Source organism: Coregonus lavaretus (assembly GCF_964263955.1).
Source record: "Coregonus lavaretus genome assembly, chromosome: 7".
NCBI classification, from domain to species: domain Eukaryota; kingdom Metazoa; phylum Chordata; class Actinopteri; order Salmoniformes; family Salmonidae; genus Coregonus; species Coregonus lavaretus.
The window spans coordinates 13,990,110-14,014,038 of NC_139994.1; the positions used below are offsets into that span (position 1 = coordinate 13,990,110).

Consider the following 23,929-nt stretch of genomic DNA (forward strand, 5'->3'; position numbering starts at 1 on the left):
ACATCTTATTTCCCAAATGAAAGGTAAGTTTACTTATGTTATTTTAGATTGAGTTTTAACGTATGAATGAATACATTATTTCCCCAGCAGAGGCCTCCTGATTTAAACTCTCAAAGAGCACTCAATTTTGATGATGGTCTTTTGCATAGATTTTTTTCAGAATAATATTATTCTATGTAACTTATAAATGATGCAATTAACTGGACTGCAAATAGGCTACTTAATATGAATGATATAACAGCTTAATGTTATTGATGATCATTTGATTTGATATTGTATTACCTAATGATTATATTATAATGATATTATAGTTAGGACAAATGATCATCATGTTTCCATTAACTTGTCCAGTGATTGTTTTTGTTGACATTTAGAATTAAGTTGCATTTGCAAAGTAGTTCAAGAAATTGGAAAACTTATCAAGCAAGTACTTTTATATTCCACAAGTATTATCAGACTCCAGTTACAAATGCTGGTAAACACTCAAATACATTTAGTTTTAAAAAATAATCACAAAAGTAGTGCACTAGGCCTTTACTAGTCCTGTATTAGCGGACCGATATAGACGTCTTCAGCGCAGGCAATTGTATTTTTCTGCATCCCCCCAGCAAAAGAATCGCAGCATCACCCCCACACTACCTCCGGCTGCTATCGTCTCCTATATCCATTACACGTCGCAATTATTTTATTTGTTGAATAAAACTGGGTCAATGGTAGGCTAATTATTAATATTATCATTATTTTTTTCTACAATTACCAATCATTGTTATCATTGTCATCAGTACTAAATCATAATCAAATGAAGCCTGGAATTCTTTGAGCATTGTGCCATGTGTTATTATTATTATTGACCTCCCCATACACTTAACCTTGACATTCCATTTTCCATTCTTTCCATATTGTCTCTGCTTTTTAAGTAACAAAGACCTTTTCCCAATAAACAAAACCTGTGTGAAGATGGGAGATTGGAACTTCCTGGGTGGGATCTTGGAGGAAGTGCATATCCACTCTACCATAGTGGGAAAGATCTGGCTGACCATCCTCTTCATCTTCCGGATGCTAGCACTTGGCGTTGCTGCAGAAGGCGTGTGGAACGACGAGCAGGCCGACTTCATCTGCAACACAGAACAGCCAGGGTGCCGCAATGTGTGCTACGACCGAGCCTTCCCCATCTCTCTCATCCGCTACTGGGTTCTCCAGGTCATCTTCGTCTCCTCGCCCTCTCTGGTTTATATGGGCCACGCCATCTACCAGCTGCGAGCTCTGGAGAAGACGCGTCACACTAAAAAGGCAGTTCTGCGTCGGGAGCTGGAGGCAGTGGACGTGGAGCTGATCGAGGTGCGGAGACGTATCGAGAGGGAGATGAGACAACTGGATCTGGGGAAGCTCAACAAGGCTCCGCTGAGGGGGTCCCTGCTACAGACCTATGTGGCCCACATCATCACTCGGTCTGTGGTGGAGGTGGGTTTCATGATGTGCCAGTACCTCCTCTATGGCCACCACCTGGACCCTCTATTTAAGTGCGAGAGGGAGCCCTGCCCAAACGTGGTGGACTGCTTTGTCTCCAGGCCCACAGAAAAAACCATCTTCATGATGTTCATGCAGGGCATCGCCGCCGTGTCCCTCTTCCTCAGCCTCTTGGAGATCATGCACCTGAGCTACAAGAAGCTCAAGAAGGGCATCCTGGCCAACCACCCACATCTCAAGGATGACCTGGAAGACTACTATGTTAGCAAGTCCAAAAGAAACTCTGTCATGCAACAGGTTAACATGGGGGGCACCTCTGAGGGCCGCAAGTCTACTATCCCCACAGCACGGAGTGGGTACACATTCCTGCTGGAGAAGCAGGGTAATGGACCCACGTATCCCCTCCTCAATGCGTCCTCTGCTTTTTTTCCCATTCAGGGGGACCCTGGAGTCAAGCCAGGTACAGACAGCCACAATACAGACAGTAAGGAGGGAGTGCTGCCAAGTCCTACTGAGCACAACAGCAACTCAAACACCAGCAGTGAGACGACTCGGTCTCCCTCTGTGGACAAGCAGGATGAGCCAGAGGACCTTGTCGTGCACCCTCTACCCCATCACATGGACCCTCTACCCTGTCACATAGATCCTCTCGCCCATCTCCCCCACCACGTGGGCTTCAAGTCACAGGCCTCGGGGTACCCCACCCTACCTGTGGTAGATGCCTCCTCATGCCCGACCCTTTCGGTCATTGTGAGGAAACCCCGGCGGGTCAGTGCCCCCTGGAACTGTTCCACAGTGGTGGAAGGGAATGGCTCAAATAGTGGGGACTCCTACCCTGGGACAATAAGCATGAAGCCACGCTGCAGCTTTGCTGCCAGCCGAATCAGAGCCTTCTCTAAGCCGGACCTCAAGAGAATGAGCAGACCCCATAGCCCAGACTCAATAGGAGAGCTGAGCTCTGCGTCCCGGCACAGCCACGATGGCAACAGTCCTCCTGTCGGCCCTCCCAACCGCTGAATGTCATTGGCAAGTAACGCCAGCAGCAGGCAAGCTCCAGGCAACCTGCAGATCTAAAAGTTAGGGTATTAAACTCAAGTCACAAGAAACCGTTACAATGTTAGACTCACATTTCCCCATCACTTCCATTGATTGTTAGCTTTTGGTGGCTAAAATTAGCTGAAGTTTGCAACATTTACGTCATTTAGCAGACGCTCTTATCCAGAGCGACTTACAAATTGGTGCATTCAACTTATGATAGCCAGTGGGACAACCACCCTATTTTTTTTTATGGGAGGGGTGGGTAGAAGGATTACTTTTATGCTATTCCAGGTATTCCTTAAAGAGGTAGGGTTTCAAGTGTCTCCGGAAGGTGGTCAGTGACTCCGCTGTCCTGGCGTCGTGGGGGAGCTTGTTCCACCATTGGGGTGCCAAAGCAGCGAATAGTTTTGACTGGGCTGAGCGGGAACTGTGCTTCCGTAGAGGTAGGGGGGCTAGCAGGCCAGAGGTGGATGAACGTAGTGCCCTCGTTTGGGTATAGGATCAGAGCCTGAAGGTAAGGAGGTGCCGTTCCCCTCACAGCTCCGTAGGCAAGCACCATGGTTTTGTAGTAGATGCAAGCTTCAACTGGAAGCCAGTGGAGTGTGGGGAGGAGCGGGGTGACATGAGAGAACTTGGGAAGGTTGAACACCAGATGGGCTGCAGCGTTCTGGATAAGTTGTAGGGGTTTAATGGCACAAGCAGGGAGCCCAGCCAACAGCGAGTTGCAGTAATCCAGACGGGAGATGACAAGTGCCTGGATTAGGACCTGTACCGCTTTCTGTGTAAGGTAGGGTCATACTCTGCGAATGTTGTAGAGCATGAACCTGCAGGATCGGGTCACCGCTTTGATGTTAGCGGAGAACGACAGGGTGTTGTCCAGGGTCACGCCAAGGTTCTTTGCACTCTGGGAGGAGGACACAATGGAGTTGTCAACCATGATGGCGAGATCATGGAGCGGGCAGTCCTTCCCCGGGAGGAAGAGCAGCTCCGTCTTGTCGAGGTTCAGCTTGAGGTGGTGATCCGACATCCACACTGATATGTCAGCCAGACATGCAGAGATGTGATTCGCAACCATGTATTACAGTTTCTCTTGACCCATAGCCTACTTTCATGGTGAAGAACCATCTAACATCAAGTTGTAAAATAGTAAACTACTCCTTTAAGCAGGACAAAAGGGTAGCAACACCAGTGTCATGTTTACAGCATTGCTTTTTTGTCTTATATACTGTACCATAAAAAAAGTGAATTTTGCAATGGTGTAAATCTAGATGAAAGACCAACATTGGAGGTCTGTTGTAGTTCGAAGCTCTTACCTTGCATTGCGTGCATATAAATTCAAGGCTTACAAAGCTCTTTGCAGCAATGAACAAAGAGCAATGGAAAGCAGAATCAGAAAATCTATATCCTTTAGGCAGTAATTTGCAATTACGTAACCCAAAACTGAATCAATGATATTCATTGGAGAAAGCCAGTATTTGGTAACAAGGAAAAAAAAGAGACCTGTTTAAGCAAGATTTCCTCATTTTAGTCTGTGGTATTGTAATTTTAAAAAGCACAATAATCAAGGGAATTTGACTTTCCCAGTTGAAATTGGTGGCTGGAGTTCACTAGCTACCAATCTAATCAGAGGACATTTTTCCAGTGACATAATGATCCATTTTAGTATCAGTCCAATTGATTGTTTCTTTCCTCATGATGTACTGGTCAACTTTATTCAATACTATCCACTATAATAACAAAATACAGTTGGAGTTTAACTGTAATTGAAAACCCACTACTACAAGGACTTTGGCTAAGGAGTTATAAACCAGTTGTATAATACTCTCAACTAGTTTTTTTCCCCAGGTCGGATTACTGCAGATGTCCTCAGTCTTGAAAAAGCATTGATATTGTTGTTGCCCAAAGCCCACTGATCATTTGACAATGTAAATTATACATATTTATGGCACTGTGGTAGGGGATTATATGAAAACTTTTTTACTGAACATTGATTTGTTTTCACAATTGTATAACTTTATTTTATAAAATAAAGTACAAATATTCTTGAATTTCTAATTAAATGAATTTAACAATAATTTCCTGAAGACATGGGTTAAAATATCAATCCAAACAGCAGAAGGCAAGAACATTGATTGAACAATGTTTACCCCACCACAGGTTAGAAGCAGTATTGTCTACTATGGCCCTGTATTTCAATGCCAAAAACAAGGGGCAAGTATCGGTTGTTGGGAATTCCATCTACACTGAACAAAAATAGAAACATGTAAAGTGTTGGTCCCGTGTTTCATGAGCTGAAATTTATAAAAAAATACATACATTTTCCAAAAGGACAAAAAGCTTATTTCCCTCATATTTTGTGCACAAGTTTGTTTACATCCCTGTTAGTGAGCATTTCTCCTTTGCCAAGATAATGCAGCCACCTGACAGGTGTTGCATATGAAGCTGATTAAACAGCATGATCATTACACCGGTGCATCTTGTGCTGGGGACATTAAAAGGCCACTCTAAAATGTGTAGTTTTGTCACACAACACAGTGCCACAGATGTCTCAAGTTTTTAAGAATGCAATTGGCATGCTGATTGCAGGAATGTCCACTAGAGCTGTTGCCAGAGAATGTAATGTTAATTTCTCTACCATAAGCTGCCTCCAACATCGTTTTAGAGAATTTGACAGTACGTCCAACCGGCCTCACAACCGCAGACCACGTGTAACTATGCCAGCCCAGGACCTCCACATCTGGCTTATTCACCTGCGGGATCGTCGGAGGGGAAGGCGCTGTGGAGTGTTTGTCTGTAATAAAGCCCTTTTGTGGGGGGAAAAAAAACTAATTCTGATTGGCTGCGCCCCTTCCGAGTCACGTGAAAGCAATAGATTAGGGCCTAATGAATTTATTTCAATTGACTGATTCAGTAAAATCATTACGTTTATATTTGCTTTCAGTATAGATAGAGTAAAATGTAAATCAACAGAAATTACATTCCATGAGAAATATTTCCTGCAAAGAGTATTTATTGACTTAATATTGGAGATAATGGTTTACGCTTTAGGCTGAAGGAAGCGCCTGTACACAGAAGACACATTTACTACTTAAACAAAATTACATTGCCTTAAAGTGGTACACACCTATAAAAAAAAATAAAAAAAATTATAGCTTTACATTAAGCACCCTTTCCAAAACAGTGGGAAACATTTTTTCAATCAACTACATTACTCCGCTGCGCCATCCTCAGGTGCTGGTTCATACTGCAGAACCTGTAAAACAAATTCAGCTATTTGCAAGGTACCGAGACTAGACATTTTCAGGCATTTGGGGGTGGCTTCCCAGACAAAGATTAAGTGTAGTTCTGGACCAAAAAGCAAGGTCAATATTTATGTATTTTTTACTCCATTGAAAGTGCTTTCTAGTCCAAGACTAGGCTTAATCTGTGTCCCGGACACCACCCCTTGCAATTTAGGAAACATTTAATTATCTGACCCTCTTTCTGAGTTCTTTGTTTTCCTCCATGAGCAGCTCACACTTCTGCTGTAGCTCAGACAGCCCCAAACGGAGTGCCTCGGCATCTGCTGTCTCCACACCAGCCACACCAAGGTGATGCTTTAGAAAGCTGTGGTGTAGGTGAAGGCTATTCTAACTAACTGTTAGATACAGTGAAGAAGTTATAGAGATGGGAAGATTAACTTTCCATTCTATGCACCGAGTTTTCCTCCAGAGGCAATGTGTGGTCCGGGGGCGGCAGCACTACCACTAGACCAGCCACTGGCACATGCTAAACGCTTTACAGACATCACATGCACAACCACAACTGTAGATGCTGTGATGTAGACAAACTCTACCCCTGACTGCGTTGCACCAGGGGGGCAGTAGTCACCAGATTTTGGGCAAGGTCATTTCCCTGCCAGTGTTCAGTACGAAAACGGGCCATGTTCAGTAGGAAGACGTTCTTGAACATTGCAGATAGAAATACCACAAATAGAGCCTATGTGATTCCTTATTCTACATTTCAGAGATGCATGTTTGTTCTACATAACATTTATATCTGAATGTTCCAAAACATTGCATCCTGCTGAACACACCCCTGGATGCTAGTGTTGGGTTTTATTTTTCTCATAATTGGATTTGTATGTGATGATTAAGCATGAAGGGTTTGTACTGGACTGATATAAATTGTTTCACCTAACAAGCTGTGATTAATGTGAGGAGCTGTTTTTAGGGAGTAGGGGGAGATAAGAACTTGTGTCTCAAAGTACTAGACCTCACTGCCTCTTTGTATTCTGTGAAACTGTCCTTGAACATAGAGTACAGTGGGAGGATGTCTTTCTGGGTGCTGGCTCTGCAGGTTATTATCATAGCAACCAAGCCTGGCAACAACTGGAATGCCAAGGAGTTGAGACCAACCCCTGCGCCAACGGATTGGCTGAACCACACTCAGTCCTTTGCTCTGGTTGGCCAACAGAAGAGTACTTGAGAAATTTCTGTAAACAATAATTCTAGTTCTCTGTCGGCCCTGCGTGGTTTGTCAGTGAGCCCGTATACGAACCTTCATACTTATCATACAATACATTTTGCATATAATAAATTAAGCTTAGATTGAAGATCTCTTGATTCTTATTCCAATACCAGATTTGAATTACGCAATCTCAACAATTGGTGACCCCGACGTGATCTGGTAGCGGAACTTCACTTCGCTGGAATTCACCCAGCCTATTGGACATCACTGTCATCGAACCGTGTTTCACAAATTGCCCGGGCTTCTATAAAGGTAAGCAAAACACCTATTGTAATATAACTGAAGTTTTGCACATTGGCTTTATCCAAATTAATTTTGTGAAGCACCTGTTTGATGTAAGTGAACCCTATTCTACTATAAATAACAATTACAGTATACTATTTCGATTTCATAATATACTATGCAAATGTTTGATAATTGTGATGGTTAAACCCATGGGAGTGCGACGCTATGACTGAGGCTCATAGGAGGCACTTTAAAGTAGATTAGATAGTGCGACGCTATGACTAAGGCTCATAGGAGGTACTTTAAAATAGATTAGACAGTGCGACGCTATGACTGAAGGCTCATAGGAGGTACTTTAAAATAGATTAGACAGTGCGACGCTATGACTAAGGCTCATAGGAGGTACTTTAAAATAGATTAGACAGTGCGACGCTATGACTGAAGGCTCATAGGAGGTACTTTAAAATAGATTAGACAGTGCGACGCTATGACTGAAGGCTCATAGGAGGTACTTTAAAATAGATTAGACAGTGCGACGCTATGACTAAGGCTCATAGGAGGTACTTTAAAATAGATTAGACAGTGCGACGCTATGACTGAAGGCTCATAGGAGGTACTTTAAAATAGATTAGACAGTGCGACGCTATGACTGAAGGCTCATAGGAGGTACTTTAAAATAGATTAGATAGTGCGACGCTATGACTGAGGCTCATAGGAGGTACTTTAAAAGTAAGACAGTGCGAGTGTTGTCGTATGCATGAGAGTGTGAATGACAAACCTGTATACTTTGTTAGAAAACTAATTAGAAGTTAAAACGTCTGTGGCTGTCCAAACTGTGTAATTTGGGGATAACTGTTGGGTTTGTGGTTGCTTAAACCATATAACCCGTTAAAACAATTGGGAACATAAAGCTAAAGTGATTAATTGTGTGACTGAACTGGTTTTGAATAGTTGTGTTGAAACAATTTGGTTTATTATTTAAATATAAATATGCACCAACTTTAACTAATTAGGTGGGAATAATTTGATTTAAATAACTAGATGAAAGTACTTTAAATAACCACAGAATATTTGGAACACTAAAACGAAAAACAGCTCTTCAAAACGCCTGCTCTCCTCAAAAGCTGAAGAGAGAGTTGCGAGGGGAGGGGCTGGAGAGAGCGAAACTGTGGCTTTTGGAGCGAGGAAAGACTGGGAGTTGGCTGGGAACACCACGGGGTGATTATTTGAGAGGTGCATGTGGGTTTCTGACGAGAGATGTTCTGAACTTGCTCACCCGAGCGTCGTGGGTGAGAAAGTAGAGAATATTTACATTTGCATTTTTGGTGATTTGGCAGACGCTCTTGTCCAGAGCGACTTGCAGGAGCGATTGGGGTTGAGTGCCTTGCTCGAGGGCACATCGGCAGATTTTTCGCCTGGTCGGCTCGGGGATTGTAACCGGTGACCTCTCGGTTGTTGGCGCGGCGCTATTGGTTACTAAACTGCCAGCCGCCCCATATGAGTTTAAGATTGTGGCGTTGTTGGATAATATGATGGCGGATTAAACTGACCATAAGTAATGTTGTTTTAGACGTAATGTATAATAGAGTACAAAACAAATAGAGGGTTAAATTGAACTAATTATCATGGTAGAGCTAACATAGTACAGTGAGGGAACTTCATTTTGTGTCAGAAGGTAAGATGAGATCATTAATGGTACTATTAGTGGAAATCTATTTATCATTTCAAGGCATGGAGTAATAATCTGCATTTATGAGTGTAAATTCCACGGCTGATGTGTTGATTGAATGGGTACGATGAGTATTTGGTTTGGTAATGTTGAATGGACTATTTGTAGCGAGCGTGTTTAGGGGTTAAATAGAAAAACTAAATTATACAATAGGGAATCAAAGATAGAGATTTGCTGAGGTGAAAGATACTGCGATTTTCATTTGGTGACGTCACTTGCTCTATGAACTGGAAGTAGTTACTTTGAGAGCATCGCAGATGGTGTGAAGTGACTGGCGATGTCCCTGGTTCGAACACAGGTAGGGACAGTAGATAAAGCTTACGCAGTGGGGCTATATACCTGAAAGGTTGAATTAGATATACTTTTCTAGAATACTTCTATTTAAGCTATGTAAATATGTTATAAGGTTACCATGCACTCTCTCCGAAGGAGAAAGGGGAGGGTGAGAGACAGTACAGTTCAGATGGTAGGAACATAATTAAATGTATGCTAATCAACGATAGCAAGTATTTGTTTTATTAATTAGGGCATAATCAGAGTTAAATAAATTGAATAGAATCAGAGTTAAATAAATTGAATAGAATTAGGGCATAATCACAGTTAAATAAATTGAATAGCGAACTGAAATGGTTTAGCTGGGAAATATTTTTTGGTACATTTTAGAACGATAATGTATTTTGGTTAAGTGGATGCAAGTGACATTGGCTGTTGTGATGGGGGAATGGCGCCAGCCTGTGGTGGGTTATGGATTTGTTACATAAACTTATATTTTAAACAAAAAGTGATGGAATAGGCTACAATTATGACATTATCAGAAAAAAGACACAATTTAATGTGAAATAGTTATTATAATTATTATTGATAGTTATTACAGTTATTATCATTGATCCAGTAATGATATAAGGATAGTAGAGGAAGGCAGGGGATTTAATCTCATTTAGGGAAGTTATATTAGGAAGAAAATACCATTAAATTAGGGAACATTTGATGTAACTGTGATTGTATTGGCTAAAAACTCAAATATGACATTTACAGGGGGGACAGGAACAATAGAAGGGGAGAAAGATTTTCCTAGGGGGTTGAACAGATAATTGATAATGGATCATTTGAGATGAGATCACATGTAGCAGAGTTAGGGTAATCAATTAAATAATCATTGTATACTCGAGGAATTTTGAGTGGTTTTATAGATTAGTAATGAGGAATTAGATTGATACAAACAATTATTGATGGGTTAAGACTGGGGATAACCAGGAGAAAGAGATTAGCTCATCTCGTTGGAATGTTGCCAAGGGCTAGGGGAGCAGTAGTGAAGTTAGGCCGTATTTAGGTCATAAAAGTGAACTACCAAATTAAGGCCTGGCTATTTGTGGTTGTTTTTCAAATTGGGTTTTCAAATAAAAAACAACACACCTAGTATGATGTTTATAAAGCCTTGTTGTTTCAATTTTGGGGGGTTTCAGCAGGTCAAGGGTGATAGGTCTTAGAGGAGCACACAGTGAATTTTATGGAGTTTTTTAGCTTTTGGCTGAGTTTGGGGTATATATGATTTCTTATGAGAATGAATGTCATGAGGATTTAATGAACACTTGGGATAGCTAACATTTATGAAATATTTAGAATAATGGTAATGTTTAGTATACTATGGGATTAAACAGTTCGTTAAATGATTTCAATGGCCTCTGAACTCTGTTTTAACATTCTGGTGTTATTTTAATCATCCACACTAGTAAATTCTAAAGGCATGAGAGGAGGACTTTAAGATAGTTTATTTTACTAAGTTGAGGGTAATTTATAGTACTGTGAAAATTGTGAAGAAGATTATAATTTGGTAATAATATATTTGATTTGAACCATAAATAACAGAAGAGAGAGTGGAGGAATGGCAATTGGATAATGAAATACCAATATTAACTAAAGTGATTGTTTAGGTAGGTGGTAATATTGACACATGGCCAAATCATGTGTCAAAGAGGGGGATGGGTATTAAATATTAAATATATACGAAGGAGAGGACAAAATACTTTATTAAATATATACGAAGGAGAGGACAAAATACTTTAAAAAAAACAAAAAAAAAACATGTATGATAGTTTATTAACCACACCTGTATGTCAGAGATTTTGTGCCCCACAGGTGAACTAAAGGAGAAGGTGACCCACTCTATCTAACCAGGAGACTGAATCAGGCCTGGCGGGAAGGGCCCTACCAAGTACTGCCTTTTTGCCAGCAGAACAGCTGAGAGATCCATCTGGGTGCATGTCACACACTGTAAAAAGGCAAACCCAGCTACACCTGACGAACAAACACAGAGTTAGGAGAAAGATCCGATAACCACAAGGGTCCGGGGGTTGGCTCCTTAACGAAGATTCCCTTACCCTGTCTGATCATCCCTGTGTGAGTTCGATAGAAGGTGAAGCAATGGGTTGGCCTCTGGCATCTGACATGTTCTCAGGGCAAGGGTGGGGATTCACAGGTCTCCCGACGGTAGGTAGCTGTCTGATTGTGGGGGCCATATTCCTAACACACACGGACCCTCCTGTTTCAGCCAGAAGTAGTAGTTAACCTAACACAAGTTGAAAAGGCATAAGAGACAGCTAGACGTAGGGAAAGGGGAAATTCTAGAGTAAACCTCTCTGAGGGAGGTGGTGAGACCGGGGCTGTGGTAAAGATAGTGCAAAACTATAGACCTGGAGGAAGTAGTACAGGTGAGAACGGGGTATAGAAATCTTAACCTGTGGTTGGAATGGATTCACTATACGGCAAAAAACTATGTCTAAAGAGGACTGTTTTGCCTGTGGGACAGCCAAACCAGGGTTGACAACTACTCCGTTCCCCTTGACAGGCTTTGACTCTCTGTCAGGTTTATCCTCCATGCAAGCCCGATAACGGGGTCGTCCCGACCTGGGTTGCCTACGTTTGAAGTCTCAGGGGATTCTAATTGTTTTTCTAGGACTAGTAAGATAGGATACAGAGTAGGGCATCTTAGCTCTGCTCCTACACAGAGAATATCACAACTGAAAGAAAACATGACTAATATTTCCTTTTTGTTGCAGTCAGAGGATTATAGGAGTCAAAACCAGGCCCGTGCTGACATCTGATGGTTGTGTGGTGATAACTGATTGTGAACTCACCTACATACGCAAACAATCAAACGTGTCAGAGACTGGTGAGTTGTCACATAGAAAGTAGGACCTCCTCCCGGGAGCCTTTGATGAAAGGATCCTGTGATGGGATAGGAGTACCTCGAGAGGTTACAGAACAATTCAAAGCTAGGAATCAGATCGCAGCTGAGTTTGAATCAAGTATTTTCTGATGGTCAACAATTAATAAAAATATAGATTGGATAAATTATATTTAATATAACCAGCAAAATATTTATAAACCACACTCGTGATGCAATAAAGGGATTAGCTGAGCAGGACGGGGTTTGTGTTCTGTTTGGATATATGTGCTGTACTTTCATCTCCAACAATATAGCACCGGACGGGCCCGTGACCAAAGCGCTTGAGTGACCATTACCACGCTGGCGAACGAACTGGTTGAGAACTCTGGTATTGATAGCTCCATAAACGGTTGGTTTGATAACATATTTGGTAAATGGAAAACTATTGTTGTGACTGTTCTGGATGAAGTTATAGCTTCTATGGGTATACTTGTTATTTGTGGATGTTGTCTTATTTCCTGGCTGAGTGACTGGTTTGGTGAGTACTCTTCTATGGTGGTTACTGGATTTCTGACCCTAATAATTGTGTTTTTGCTGTTAATGTGTTGTGCTGCTTGCTTCGTCCCCTGTCTCAGGAGGTCAGTGGTAGGAGTGGTGCAGGCGTCAGGTATGATGCTGTTGTTACCGGCCCAGGATGATGCGGGTGACTCTGTTACTGACTCTGAGACCAAGCTGGATGATCCATGGTTTGCCTAGTAAAATACATACACGCATTTATTTTCAGTTCTTGCTCATTTATTACCTTATGTTTTTACTAACCACTGTGATTGTTTATTCTTCCTGATGTGAAGGTAAAGGATTCCTGGGTGGCTGGTAGCCAACTCAGTACATGTTAGGTGTAGGGGACGAATAGAGGGTTAAAATTATTATTTTTTATTTTTTTATTAACATTAAATGTTGTGATTTAATTTCCATATCCTGTTATTCTTAAGGGTGATTATACTCTGTTTAGAGTGACACCATAAATGGTGTCAAAAGAGGGAATTCAAAAATGTCCCTTTAAAAATCTTTAATCACACCCTAGAGTTTTAATAATCTTGTGTTTTGTGTTCTATTAATCCTGTGTTTTATGCTTTATTAATCAAGTTAGCCATGTGAATGTTTGTCTTTCCTTATGTGATGGTTTGAACTTCTTTGATGACTAGTAACAGTTTGCAAGTTGGGTGTCGATGGAAGGACTGAAGGACTGAAGGACTTTTATTATCAAATTGTCTATTAATAAAAGTGTTTATTTTTGTTTGTATTGTATTTTAATGAGTGACACCCTAGAGGGTGTCAAAAGAGGGAATTGTTGGGTTTTATTTTTCTCATAATTGGATTTGTATGTGATGATTAAGCATGAAGGGTTTGTACTGGACTGATATAAATTGTTTCACCTAACAAGCTGTGATTAATGTGAGGAGCTGTTTTTAGGGAGTAGGGGGAGATAAGAACTTGTGTCTCAAAGTACTAGACCTCACTGCCTCTTTGTATTCTGTGAAACTGTCCTTGAACATAGAGTACAGTGGGAGGATGTCTTTCTGGGTGCTGGCTCTGCAGGTTATTATCATAGCAACCAAGCCTGGCAACAACTGGAATGCCAAGGAGTTGAGACCAACCCCTGCGCCAACGGATTGGCTGAACCACACTCAGTCCTTTGCTCTGGTTGGCCAACAGAAGAGTACTTGAGAAATTTCTGTAAACAATAATTCTAGTTCTCTGTCGGCCCTGCGTGGTTTGTCAGTGAGCCCGTATACGAACCTTCATACTTATCATACAATACATTTTGCATATAATAAATTAAGCTTAGATTGAAGATCTCTTGATTCTTATTCCAATACCAGATTTGAATTACGCAATCTCAACACTAGTCACCATAATGCAATTAAAAATTACAGGAACCATCAATAAGATCAGTTTTTTTAAGACGCTTCAGTTATCAATTTGGAATATTACCAAACCAAGGCAAAAGGATACTCCAAAGCATTATTCGGTTTCTCTGTCTCTTCGTACAGGGCCACCAACACTGCAAACAAAAATACTGTAGTTATGGACATTGGTGGTCATGTGCATAGAACTTCAAATACAACGTTTACACTGTAGCCTACGCAAGTGGTTAGGGTTAAAAAATATATAATACATGAGAAACAATCAAGTGTAAGAGTTGACACAGACAATATATGCATACAGTCTATGTATTGTGGCAGTAATGTCTTTGAATTTCTGAAAGACCTACCATTTGTAAGACTGTCAAGAACACCAGCTTTTTCGAGATACCTTCGAAATTGTTCCCTCTTTGATTCAGAAGCCTGAAAGAAACAATGAAAATATATCAAAAAGGCTGTAACAAAACAAACTTTGTCCATTTGCAGCAACTATTTTCCAGGCAGTAAGCAAGCAGAATACAAATATGTCTTGTTGACCATAAAGTTTGAAAACGAACTACTAAACTAGCTAGTACAGCCATGCTGCTAATTATGTGTAGCCACTGAATGAGAGTTACAAAGTAATCAATGAATGCATTTAGCGAGCTAGCTATAACTACGCTACAAAGTAACAGGTTATGAAAGCGATATCTTCAAACCACTCGTATGAAGTTCATTGAAGAAAGGTTTCGTATACTTACTCTGTAATAAGACATTATGCCTGGCGACCAGATTTGTAGCGTTATGAAGATTAGTAAACTATCAACAGCTGGAAAGATTTATCAAGCGATTAAGCCTGGGTTGTATTCATTACGCAGATTATGTTGCAAAACGTTTCGTCTGTTGCATACCATTTTGCAACAGAAACCGTTTACTCCAAATGGAAAACGTTTTACAACGAAAACGAGAGTTTCTATTGGACATATTCAGTTAGGTCCCTCCCCGTTTTGTTCCGTTTTCTCCGTTTGCTTCCGTTTAGTTCTTAAACGGTAAACGGTTTCTGTTACGAGACGTAATGAATACACCCCTGACTGCTTCCTTCCACAGTGGTAACGTTACGGTTGCTATAACGACAAAGGAATACAAAATAATTTGCTGAACTGTGGATAGAGTGAGGAGTGAAGTCTTTTGACACATGATACAATCTCAATGATGGATGATGTTCTAATTAAGTGATAATGCCCTCGAAGCCAGTGTTTGGAGGATATATTGGCAAAGGTGTTGTTAGGCCCGAGACTAAATCGAGGTTGTTGCCAATATATCCTCCAAACACCGGCTTCGTGGGTATTATCACTTTTATTAAATGGGTTACCAACATATTCAAATAAAGATTGACATATTTTCATTAAAACTTTATTTTGATTAATTTATTTATACCATTTCATTCTTCCACAAGATATAGTCCCGACACAAATCTAGGGTTGCTTCCCAAGCCGGCTGGTCGTTCATTCTATTGGTTCGGTTGCCAGAGACGTGACCCAGTCGTTCAGTCTTTTTGTTCTGCATCTATGGACTCGACCCAGTCATTCGTTCTAAATGTTACATTGACATACTGGCTGGCAATGTTCTGATCCCTTGCTTGCTAGCTAGCCAGCCAACTATGGCTAATTTACAGTCACGTCAAACAGTGCAGACAGAATAACAACAGTAGCTGCATTTGCATTTGTTTAAGCTGTTTTCTAGTGACATTTATTTGGATACATCCATAACAATTGGCTAATGAGGCGCGATTTCGCCTGACATAGATGTTCTACAACACTGCTGTGGGTAAACCGTACACGTTTTGGGCTAGGATTAACGCTTTAGGTGGGAGAACCAATGAGATTGAGGGGGCGGGAAAAATACAGGTTATGGCGGAAGTGAGATAAAATTGGCTAGTTGATATGCTAAAACTGGAGGTGTTGGGAAGCGAAAGTATAGTATAAAATAATGTTGTTTGGTACTAAAATGCTGGTATTTATTTCGTAGTGAATACACCCTATAACAGCACTATCTATCTTCAAGTCACGACTTGATTGTCAACAACCAAGCAAATCCAGTAGCTAGCTAGCTATCTGAACAGTTAGCTAGGCTAGTTAGTGCTAACGCTATCTAAACAGGGCTGGATTTGACCAGTAGATTTAACAACAGCTAACGTTGATTTGTTGGTAGAGTTGAGGCAAAATGTCGATTCAGTACGAGGAGCCTGCATTGGCAGAGAGCTATGGTGTTGTGGACTCTTTCCCAAAGGATTTTGGCTACGGAGTGGAGGAACCAGATATCGAGGAGGAGAGCACGACATCAGGTGACAGTAAACCAAGGATCCTGTTGATGGGATTGCGGAGAAGTGGGAAGTCATCTATTCAAAAGGTGTGTTGTTATACTTCTGTTAGTTTAGTTCTCCAATAAACTGCTGCTGCCCAGTTCTTCTGTGCGTCACTACAATTTGTATAATGTGAATGCACTATAATCTTTATGCATGGTACACTACTCAAGTTGTATAGGCGGCAGGTAGCTTAGTGCTTAAGAGCGTTGTGCCAGTAACCGAAAGGTCGCTGGTTCTAATCCCCGAGCCGACTAGGTGAAAAATCTGTCGATGTGCCCTTGAGCAAGGCACTTAACCCTAATTGCTCCTGTAAGTCGCTCTGGATAAGAGCGTCTGCTAAATGACTAAAATGTAAAAATTAAATGTTGATTACCTAGCTAGTCAAGTAGTCATTTACACTGATTGTATTTGTCTAATTTAAACATACATTGCGCTATATCTAGGTTGTATTCCACAAGATGTCGCCCAACGAGACACTATTCTTGGAGAGCACCAACAAAATCTACAAGGATGACATCTCCAGCAGCTCTTTCGTAAATTTTCAAATCTGGGACTTCCCTGGTCAGGTGGACTTCTTTGACCCTACCTTCGACTATGAGATGATTTTCAGGGGCACGGGGGCTTTGATATTCGTCATTGATGCTCAGGTGAGACAATTCCAAGGTAACACACTTTAATTACGCTTTAAAATGTATGCCAAACAAAAACCAAAGATTAACAAATCATACAACTCTAATGGCTACTTAGAAAAATGTACACAGTGAAAAAAAAAAAAAAAAAACATTTACTGGAAAAACTGCAGATGCAAAGTTTGGTAACAGAATTATGGTAAAATCTCCCTCAGTTTTATTATTTTACCAAACGTTGTATCTGCACAGTTCTTCCTGTTAATGTGTTTTTGTAAAATGTTCAGTGGAAATTGTTAAAAGTAGTCCTTGTGCATAGAATTGTATGGTTTGTTAAACTCTGAAATCAATGGTTTTTGTTTGGAGTCTCAGCATGGAGTCTCAGCATAATTCTGTTATCATGGAATTACCCACTACCCATGGCAAACATTGAGAAGGCTCTTCTTGTCTACAGCAGTCCTGGGGAACTGACTGTACAGCCTACAGTTCCACTGATCTTTATTTATTTAAAAAAATTGTCTGCTGTATTGTCTCTGCTCTGCTTATGCCTTTGTTCTCTATTGGTTTCATCAGGATGATTATGTTGAAGCCTTGGGGAGGCTACATCTCACAGTGTCCCGAGCCTACAGGGTCAACCCAGAGATCAACTTTGAGGTGTTTATCCATAAGGTTGATGGCCTGTCAGACGATCACAAGATAGAAACCCAAAGAGATGTCCATCAGAGAGCCAACGATGACCTGGCAGATGCCAGCCTGGAGAAGCTTCATCTCAGGTTAAGGGCCCGACACACTTCACTCAAACTATGCAAACGCAGCAACAGAGCGTCGTTTTCACATGTAGTTCTATGTACTTTTGTGTGGCTCAAATTTTGGAACGGACCGTATACGGCGCTCTGTTTGCATGACGTGTGTAACAGCCTTTAGTATAAAGGACAAGACACACCATAACGAACGTCGGCCGTGCGCAGTAGATCACCTGCTGGGTGTGGACCAACTGTGGCTATTCAACATGAAGAATCTTAGGGAAATGAACAGTAGTAAATGACAGCTGATGTTCGGTGGTCAGAGGAGATATGAAGGCCACACGCTGCTTTTAACCATTCGTCGGTGCGGTCTGTTTTGTCCTTAATTGGTGGTAGGTTAGGTATGTGGCCGACTGTTACTCAGAGGGATCAGCTTGTTTTTGACCTAACAAGTTGGGAAAGGAACTGTTAGAAACACAGGAAATATAACTGCGATCTCAATTCTCTCTCCCTCTTTCTCCTTTTCTATGTTTCAGCTTTTATTTGACCAGCATCTATGACCACTCTATATTTGAGGCTTTCAGTAAAGTTGTCCAGAAGCTCATTCCTCAGCTACCAACATTGGAAAACCTTGTGAACATTTTCATATCAGTATGTATTCTTTTGACCAATAAGCTGATTTGAACTGATGCTTGTTTTTCTGCACTTCTACACACATCACAACATATTTTTTTGCAATGTTTTAGTCCTTTCGATAATGTTTCTTATGTCAAAACATTGCCCCTGTGTTTTTATTTTTGGACAGAACTCTGGGATTGAGAAAGCCTTCCTATTTGACGTGGTCAGTAAGATCTACATCGCCACCGACAGCTCCCCTGTGGACATGCAGTCATACGAGCTTTGCTGTGACATGATCGATGTTGTCATCGACGTCTCTTGTATCTATGGGTGAGTGAAAATGAAATGCCAGGGTTCCCCAACTGGCGGACCGCGGGCCGAATTTGTCATGCAGGTGGTTTTATTTGGCCTCCCAAGTTTTCTGAGCAAAAAGAAAGAAATAAAAACATGTAAAAAGAAATACAAATAATTAAAAATCATTGTTGGACATAAAACACCAGAAAAACATCAGGAAATCAGCTCCAAGTGATTTTACTTTTGGAAATCTGTTCCCAAGTATTTCCACGCATAATAGAGATGTGATCGTATACAAATGTAAGCAAGGTTTGAAATTATAATGTTTTAGTCAAATATTATGTGTTTGGGCTTCTTGTGGTCAATTTGTAGTCTACAAATAATTTGTAATTATGTTCCGGCCCCCTGACCATCTGCTCCAGAAAAAATCGCCCCTCATTTTAATCTAGTTGATGATCCCTGTCATGTCATTTAAAAAAGTGTGTATTGGACATCTATTAACAGTCTCGTCATACAATTACATTGTACATGCTTGGGATTTATGTGAAAATCATTGAAATCAACAATGCAGTGAATACGCATCACTGCCTGGCACCGTATTCGGTTGAAGCATGTGGTAAGGATGCTTTTGTGGTTGCAGAGGTTGACAAGGAATCGTAGATTGCTGTGATTGTGAAAAGCTATAATGGAGAGCTTTGAGTTTATTTTGTGATTGTAAAAAGTGAATTGCTTTGTGGTCTTCCATTGCAGCCTGAGGGAAGATGGAAGTGGCAGTGCCTATGATAAGGAGTCTTTGGCCATCATTAAGCTCAACAACACCACCATACTCTACCTGAAAGAGGTCACCAAGTTCCTAGCCCTCGTTTGCATCCTTAGAGAGGAGAGCTTTGAAAAGAAAGGTGAGATTTTACCATTTTATATTAGCATCTTGTGTTGATTTGACCGACATGCATATAGCCTTTAGAAGAAGTTTAACATGCCGCACTACCATTCTTATCTCATTTGTAGTCCTGGGAGTTACTGGCCCAATTTTTTTGGGGACATATATTCATATAGCGTGATATGTTTTCTTTCAGGTTTAATAGACTATAACTTCCATTGTTTCCGCAAAGCCATCCAGGAGGTGTTTGAAGTGGGGTCATTGACACAGAGGACAGGCAGACTACAGCCAAGCTCGTCCAACAACAGCTTGTCCAGCGTAAAATTTGGTGTATTAAACGGAAGTGCTGTTTAGAGGAATGTAAGAAAAGCAGAGTGGTTTGGAATGCCTTAGCGCACTGAGAATGGACAAGTAGTAATTGTGTAGTTTACTTGGAAGGCTATGGAGCATCAAAGGTGACACAGGGAAAAAGCAGGAAAAACTGTGAAAATTTACACTTGGGGGGAATGCTGTTCTGTGCAAGGATTGGAATGGGTCAAAAAACGCTGGAATGGACTAAACACTGAAGAGAGTTGAAGCCAGCAAGCACATCTATTTTAAGCACCTGAATGTTTTTGGGTTGTGTCTAATCACAATTATTTGACGATAATGATTATTTTTGCTACAAACAGTTTTACGAGTATCGAAATGACAACGTCGTCATTGGGGTCTTCCTCAGCACAAGTCATTTAAACAGGGCACTATCTGTGTTTTCCCCCTCTTATTTCAGGCAAGGTTCAACAGGAAGCAACATTGTCAAACAAATGAATTAGGAAGCCTGCATTGAATCAGTAAATATCACTTAAAAATATAGATGTTGGTGTTATCACACAGGACATGGGTTACTATGGTGCAAAGGCGACTATTTGTAAGCATACACCTATAGATCTGTGATGATTGCTACATGTATTTCTTTCAACTTAGTTGATTTGATTGTTTTGGAGCCTAACTAAAAACTAGGCCTTGTTCCTCAAAGATAACATTCCCCCATCTTGGAAGAAAACCACATTGAAAAGTACTTGTGGTTGTAAACTATGATACTGTACCTACTACTCTCATGCAGTTGTGTCAGTTTGAACCTGTAGCCAAATCCACTATAAAATGAGTTTACTTTTAGGCGAATCAGTGCCCTGTGCTGCATAAAAACATATATATATATATATACAGAACTATACTAATGTGTGAATGTTTGCTGAAAGATCTCTGTGTTACAAATACCTGGGTCCAACATTTTTTTAAACATAAAATGTATTAATTTAATCTTTCAATTTCGCTTACACAATTATGATTGGTATGTGTGTAAGGGTATTTATCTCTCTGACATGGAAAGCTATCTGAAAGGTCAGTACTGTACATACAGTATGTTTCGTAGTGAGTACCAACAACCCTCGTGGTATGTAGAGGTAATCACTCAGGGTGCGTCCCAAATGGCACCCTGCGTCCCTACATAGTGCAATACTTTTGTAGTCTGACTACCCATCCTCATTGCCCTGGCCATATGCCACACCCACTAGCATTTCTTGTATGGAGTGATCGAAAGAGCAGCGGAATTCAATTCAAGATGAGTCGTCAGGCAACTACTTTTGACCAGAGCCCTATTGGCCATGGTCAAAAGTACTGCACTATAAAGGGAATGCTCGAGGTCTCCCTAGACACCAACAGTGCCAGTTAAATAACCTATGAGTCTGCCTTAATTACCAGCGTTACAAATGGAGTAGTACAGGATGTTATTCTTACTGGTTCCAGGGCGCTGTAGTGACTGACTCTTAGCTTACGGGGCGGCAGGTAGCTTAGTGGTTAAGAGCGTTGTGCCAGTAACCGAAAGGTTGCTGGTTCTAATCCCCGAGCCGACTAGGTGAAAAATCTGTCAATGTGCCCTTGAGCAAGGCACGTAACCCTAATTGCTCCTGTAAGTCGCTCTGGATAAGAGCGTCTGCTAAATGACTAAAATGTCAATGTAAAAATGTCCAAAGTGGCACACTATTCTCTATATAGTGTACTTTCTTTATATATATTTTTTTTTACCAGGGTAGTGCACTATAAAGGGGATAGGGTGCCATTCGGGACAATACCTTTCTGATGAAACGGGTACTCATCTGACAACAAATTGGGATGATTCTACCATTGTGAGAGGATGTTTGCATTGGTCTTTGTTCTGCTTTTGGGTGCAAAGGGAGGTGTATCATATCTAATATGTTGTCAGATGCCATAAGGTTATACATGTTTTTTTTATTGCGTATAATTAAGCATTTAAAGCATTTGAATTAGAAGGGAAATTTGAGTGTCTCCCACGATTTTGTCTGAAATTGTGTGAAGCATTAAAGATATTTTTTCATTTGAATATTGTCACTCATAACTGAACTGTTTTGAACATCCAGTCTACCTACCATTTTGGATCAGATACAGTAAATGTATTCTCTTGAACAAAACAAAAAATGCCTCCGAGGTTGAAACAAGTAAATTGCCTAAATGGAGGCTAGACGTGTTTGTCTTGGGCAGGGTTGCAAAATTCTGAGAACTTTCAATAAATTCCCAGTTTTTCCAGAATTCCTGGTTGGAGCTTTTCCGGCTTTCCTGCTTATTCCCTCCTCATTCCGGGAAAACCAGGGAATTTATTGAAAGTTCCCGGAATTTTGCAATCCTAGTCTTGGCTTGTCATGGTACAGCTGCTGCATTACAGTGGGCAGTAGATGGCACTATTGATCTACTATGGAAAATAATCAGAAAGCAGTGTATGATGATGTCTGTGACTGCGTTAATACAATGATAAATATCAGAGGTTCAAGACCACTGACCTAACCACAAATGTCATGTAATGCACACCTAGATGACTGTATGGTATTTATTATTATTATTATTGTATGAAATACATGGAGTCAGTGTTACTCTACTTTTGTACCAGTTACTTTTTTCTACATTGGTGACCTGACTTGAACTGTGTATACATGTGTCTGTGTATGGTCTATGCGTTGTAGTACTTAAGGTAGACCTGCTGCATGCTGTTAAGAATGATCAGCTCAGGTGGTTGCTATCACCCAAAAAGAATGTTCCTTTATTCCATTGCATAATTTACCCCCTCCCCCCAATTGGGTACATCATTGAAACATAGGACCACTCAGAGGCATCTCATAAGCCTTTTTAACAGTACAGGGGGAACAACACTAACAAGATAAATAGGTAAGTTACATGTGAGACGAAACTTAATTCATACTACACGTGCTCATACATTTTCATGCCTAATGGGTAGTGGCAGAATGGAGCCACAACGTAACTCTTTAATCAACCCCGGACCTCCAGTTTAGAGTGGTGGAAAATTGAGGTAAAAAAAAGGAAAATAATATCTTGCTTGCCAGGGCTTTTTTCAGGAACCCAGCAGTTTCTTGTGACCGCAGAGTATTTACTCTGCTGAGTGAGTTGGTAAGGAACCTTAATCGAGTATGAATTAATGACAACACAAAAGTGAATCCTTATGGTAGTTCATTGCTTCAGTTTTTACCCCCATCAGCCTCTTATCAACCAATGTTAGTGACGGTGTAGGGGAAGCTACTCTGAAAAGATAGTTACCAAGCTACCAAATACTTCACACTGAAAGAAGTTAAGTTAAACATGTTTGCATATGTCAATCTGAAATGGCATAGACTATAATTACAAGAACAGATCACTTTGGGGTCATATGTTAACATAATGTGTAATTTAGCCTATTAAACACAAGTGAGAGAATTATGCAGGTCTGATGCAGACAAAGAAAGGAAATGATTGCCCACTTCACCCATATTTTATTTTTGCAAAAAAGTAGTCTGTAGTTCCAATAATTGTCTACACCACTACATGGCAAAAAAGTAATTAACTATTGAAAACACTACCTACATTTGAATGTACTTCAACTACCACCAAGCTAATGCAAAATGTAGCTAAATGACTAGTTGAACTACATGTAGTTCACTACTTCTCTACACTGAGATATACAACCTGGTCCCAGATCTGCTTGTGCTCTTGCCAACTCCATTGGTAATTGTCAAGCCAAACATGGCATGAAAATAATGGGTGACAAGGAGTTGACATGATAGTACAGACTGCCACTAACATAAAACAGGGATGAAGAACAAACAGATACAGATAATGAGTCAGTCATCTGTGATCCTGAAGGTACAGTAGGAAGCAGCCTATGGAGTTCTGTTCATGTTTGACTTTTACATTCAAGTCAAAAACACAGTTTTAACAGTGACAACATAGAGATTTTGGCTAAACAAACAGACACTTCCAAAGTTAATGAATAGCTCGGTAAATATGATTTTTTTGTCTGTGTCACTTGAAATTACCTGTGCG

The 23,929-nt window shown here is 40.7% G+C and overlaps 2 protein-coding genes across 2 annotated transcripts; both read left to right on the top strand.

The window, feature by feature from the left end:
- Positions 1 to 957: 957 nt before the first annotated feature.
- Positions 958 to 2,484, top strand: LOC311132315 (gap junction alpha-9 protein-like; the record flags this gene model as incomplete). Its single annotated transcript, XM_084165564.1, has 1 exon — positions 958 to 2,484. The coding sequence occupies one exon, from the start codon at positions 958 to 960 to the stop codon at positions 2,482 to 2,484; it is 1,527 nt and encodes a 508-aa protein (XP_084021690.1).
- A 13,464-nt stretch (positions 2,485 to 15,948) lies between these two features.
- On the top strand, positions 15,949 to 21,942 carry LOC311131722 (ras-related GTP-binding protein C-like). Its single transcript, XM_084164829.1, has 7 exons — positions 15,949 to 16,447; positions 16,847 to 17,050; positions 17,603 to 17,802; positions 18,309 to 18,423; positions 18,578 to 18,720; positions 19,435 to 19,583; positions 19,761 to 21,942. The coding sequence occupies exons 1-7, from the start codon at positions 16,262 to 16,264 to the stop codon at positions 19,916 to 19,918; spliced, it is 1,155 nt and encodes a 384-aa protein (XP_084020955.1). The 5' UTR covers positions 15,949 to 16,261; the 3' UTR covers positions 19,919 to 21,942.
- The last annotated feature ends 1,987 nt before the right edge of the window (positions 21,943 to 23,929 follow it).

What these genes read in the sequence shown, in the direction of transcription:
- LOC311131722 (XM_084164829.1), top strand. Translation starts at nt 16,262, where the DNA reads ATGTCGATTCAGTACGAGGAGCCTGCATTGGCAGAGAGCTATGGTGTT. An exon ending in GACGTCTCTTGTATCTATGG is followed by an intron (nt 18,721 to 19,434) that starts GTGAGTGAAAAT and finishes CTTCCATTGCAG; the next exon opens with CCTGAGGGAAGATGGAAGTG. An exon ending in GGAGAGCTTTGAAAAGAAAG is followed by an intron (nt 19,584 to 19,760) that starts GTGAGATTTTAC and finishes GTTTTCTTTCAG; the next exon opens with GTTTAATAGACTATAACTTC.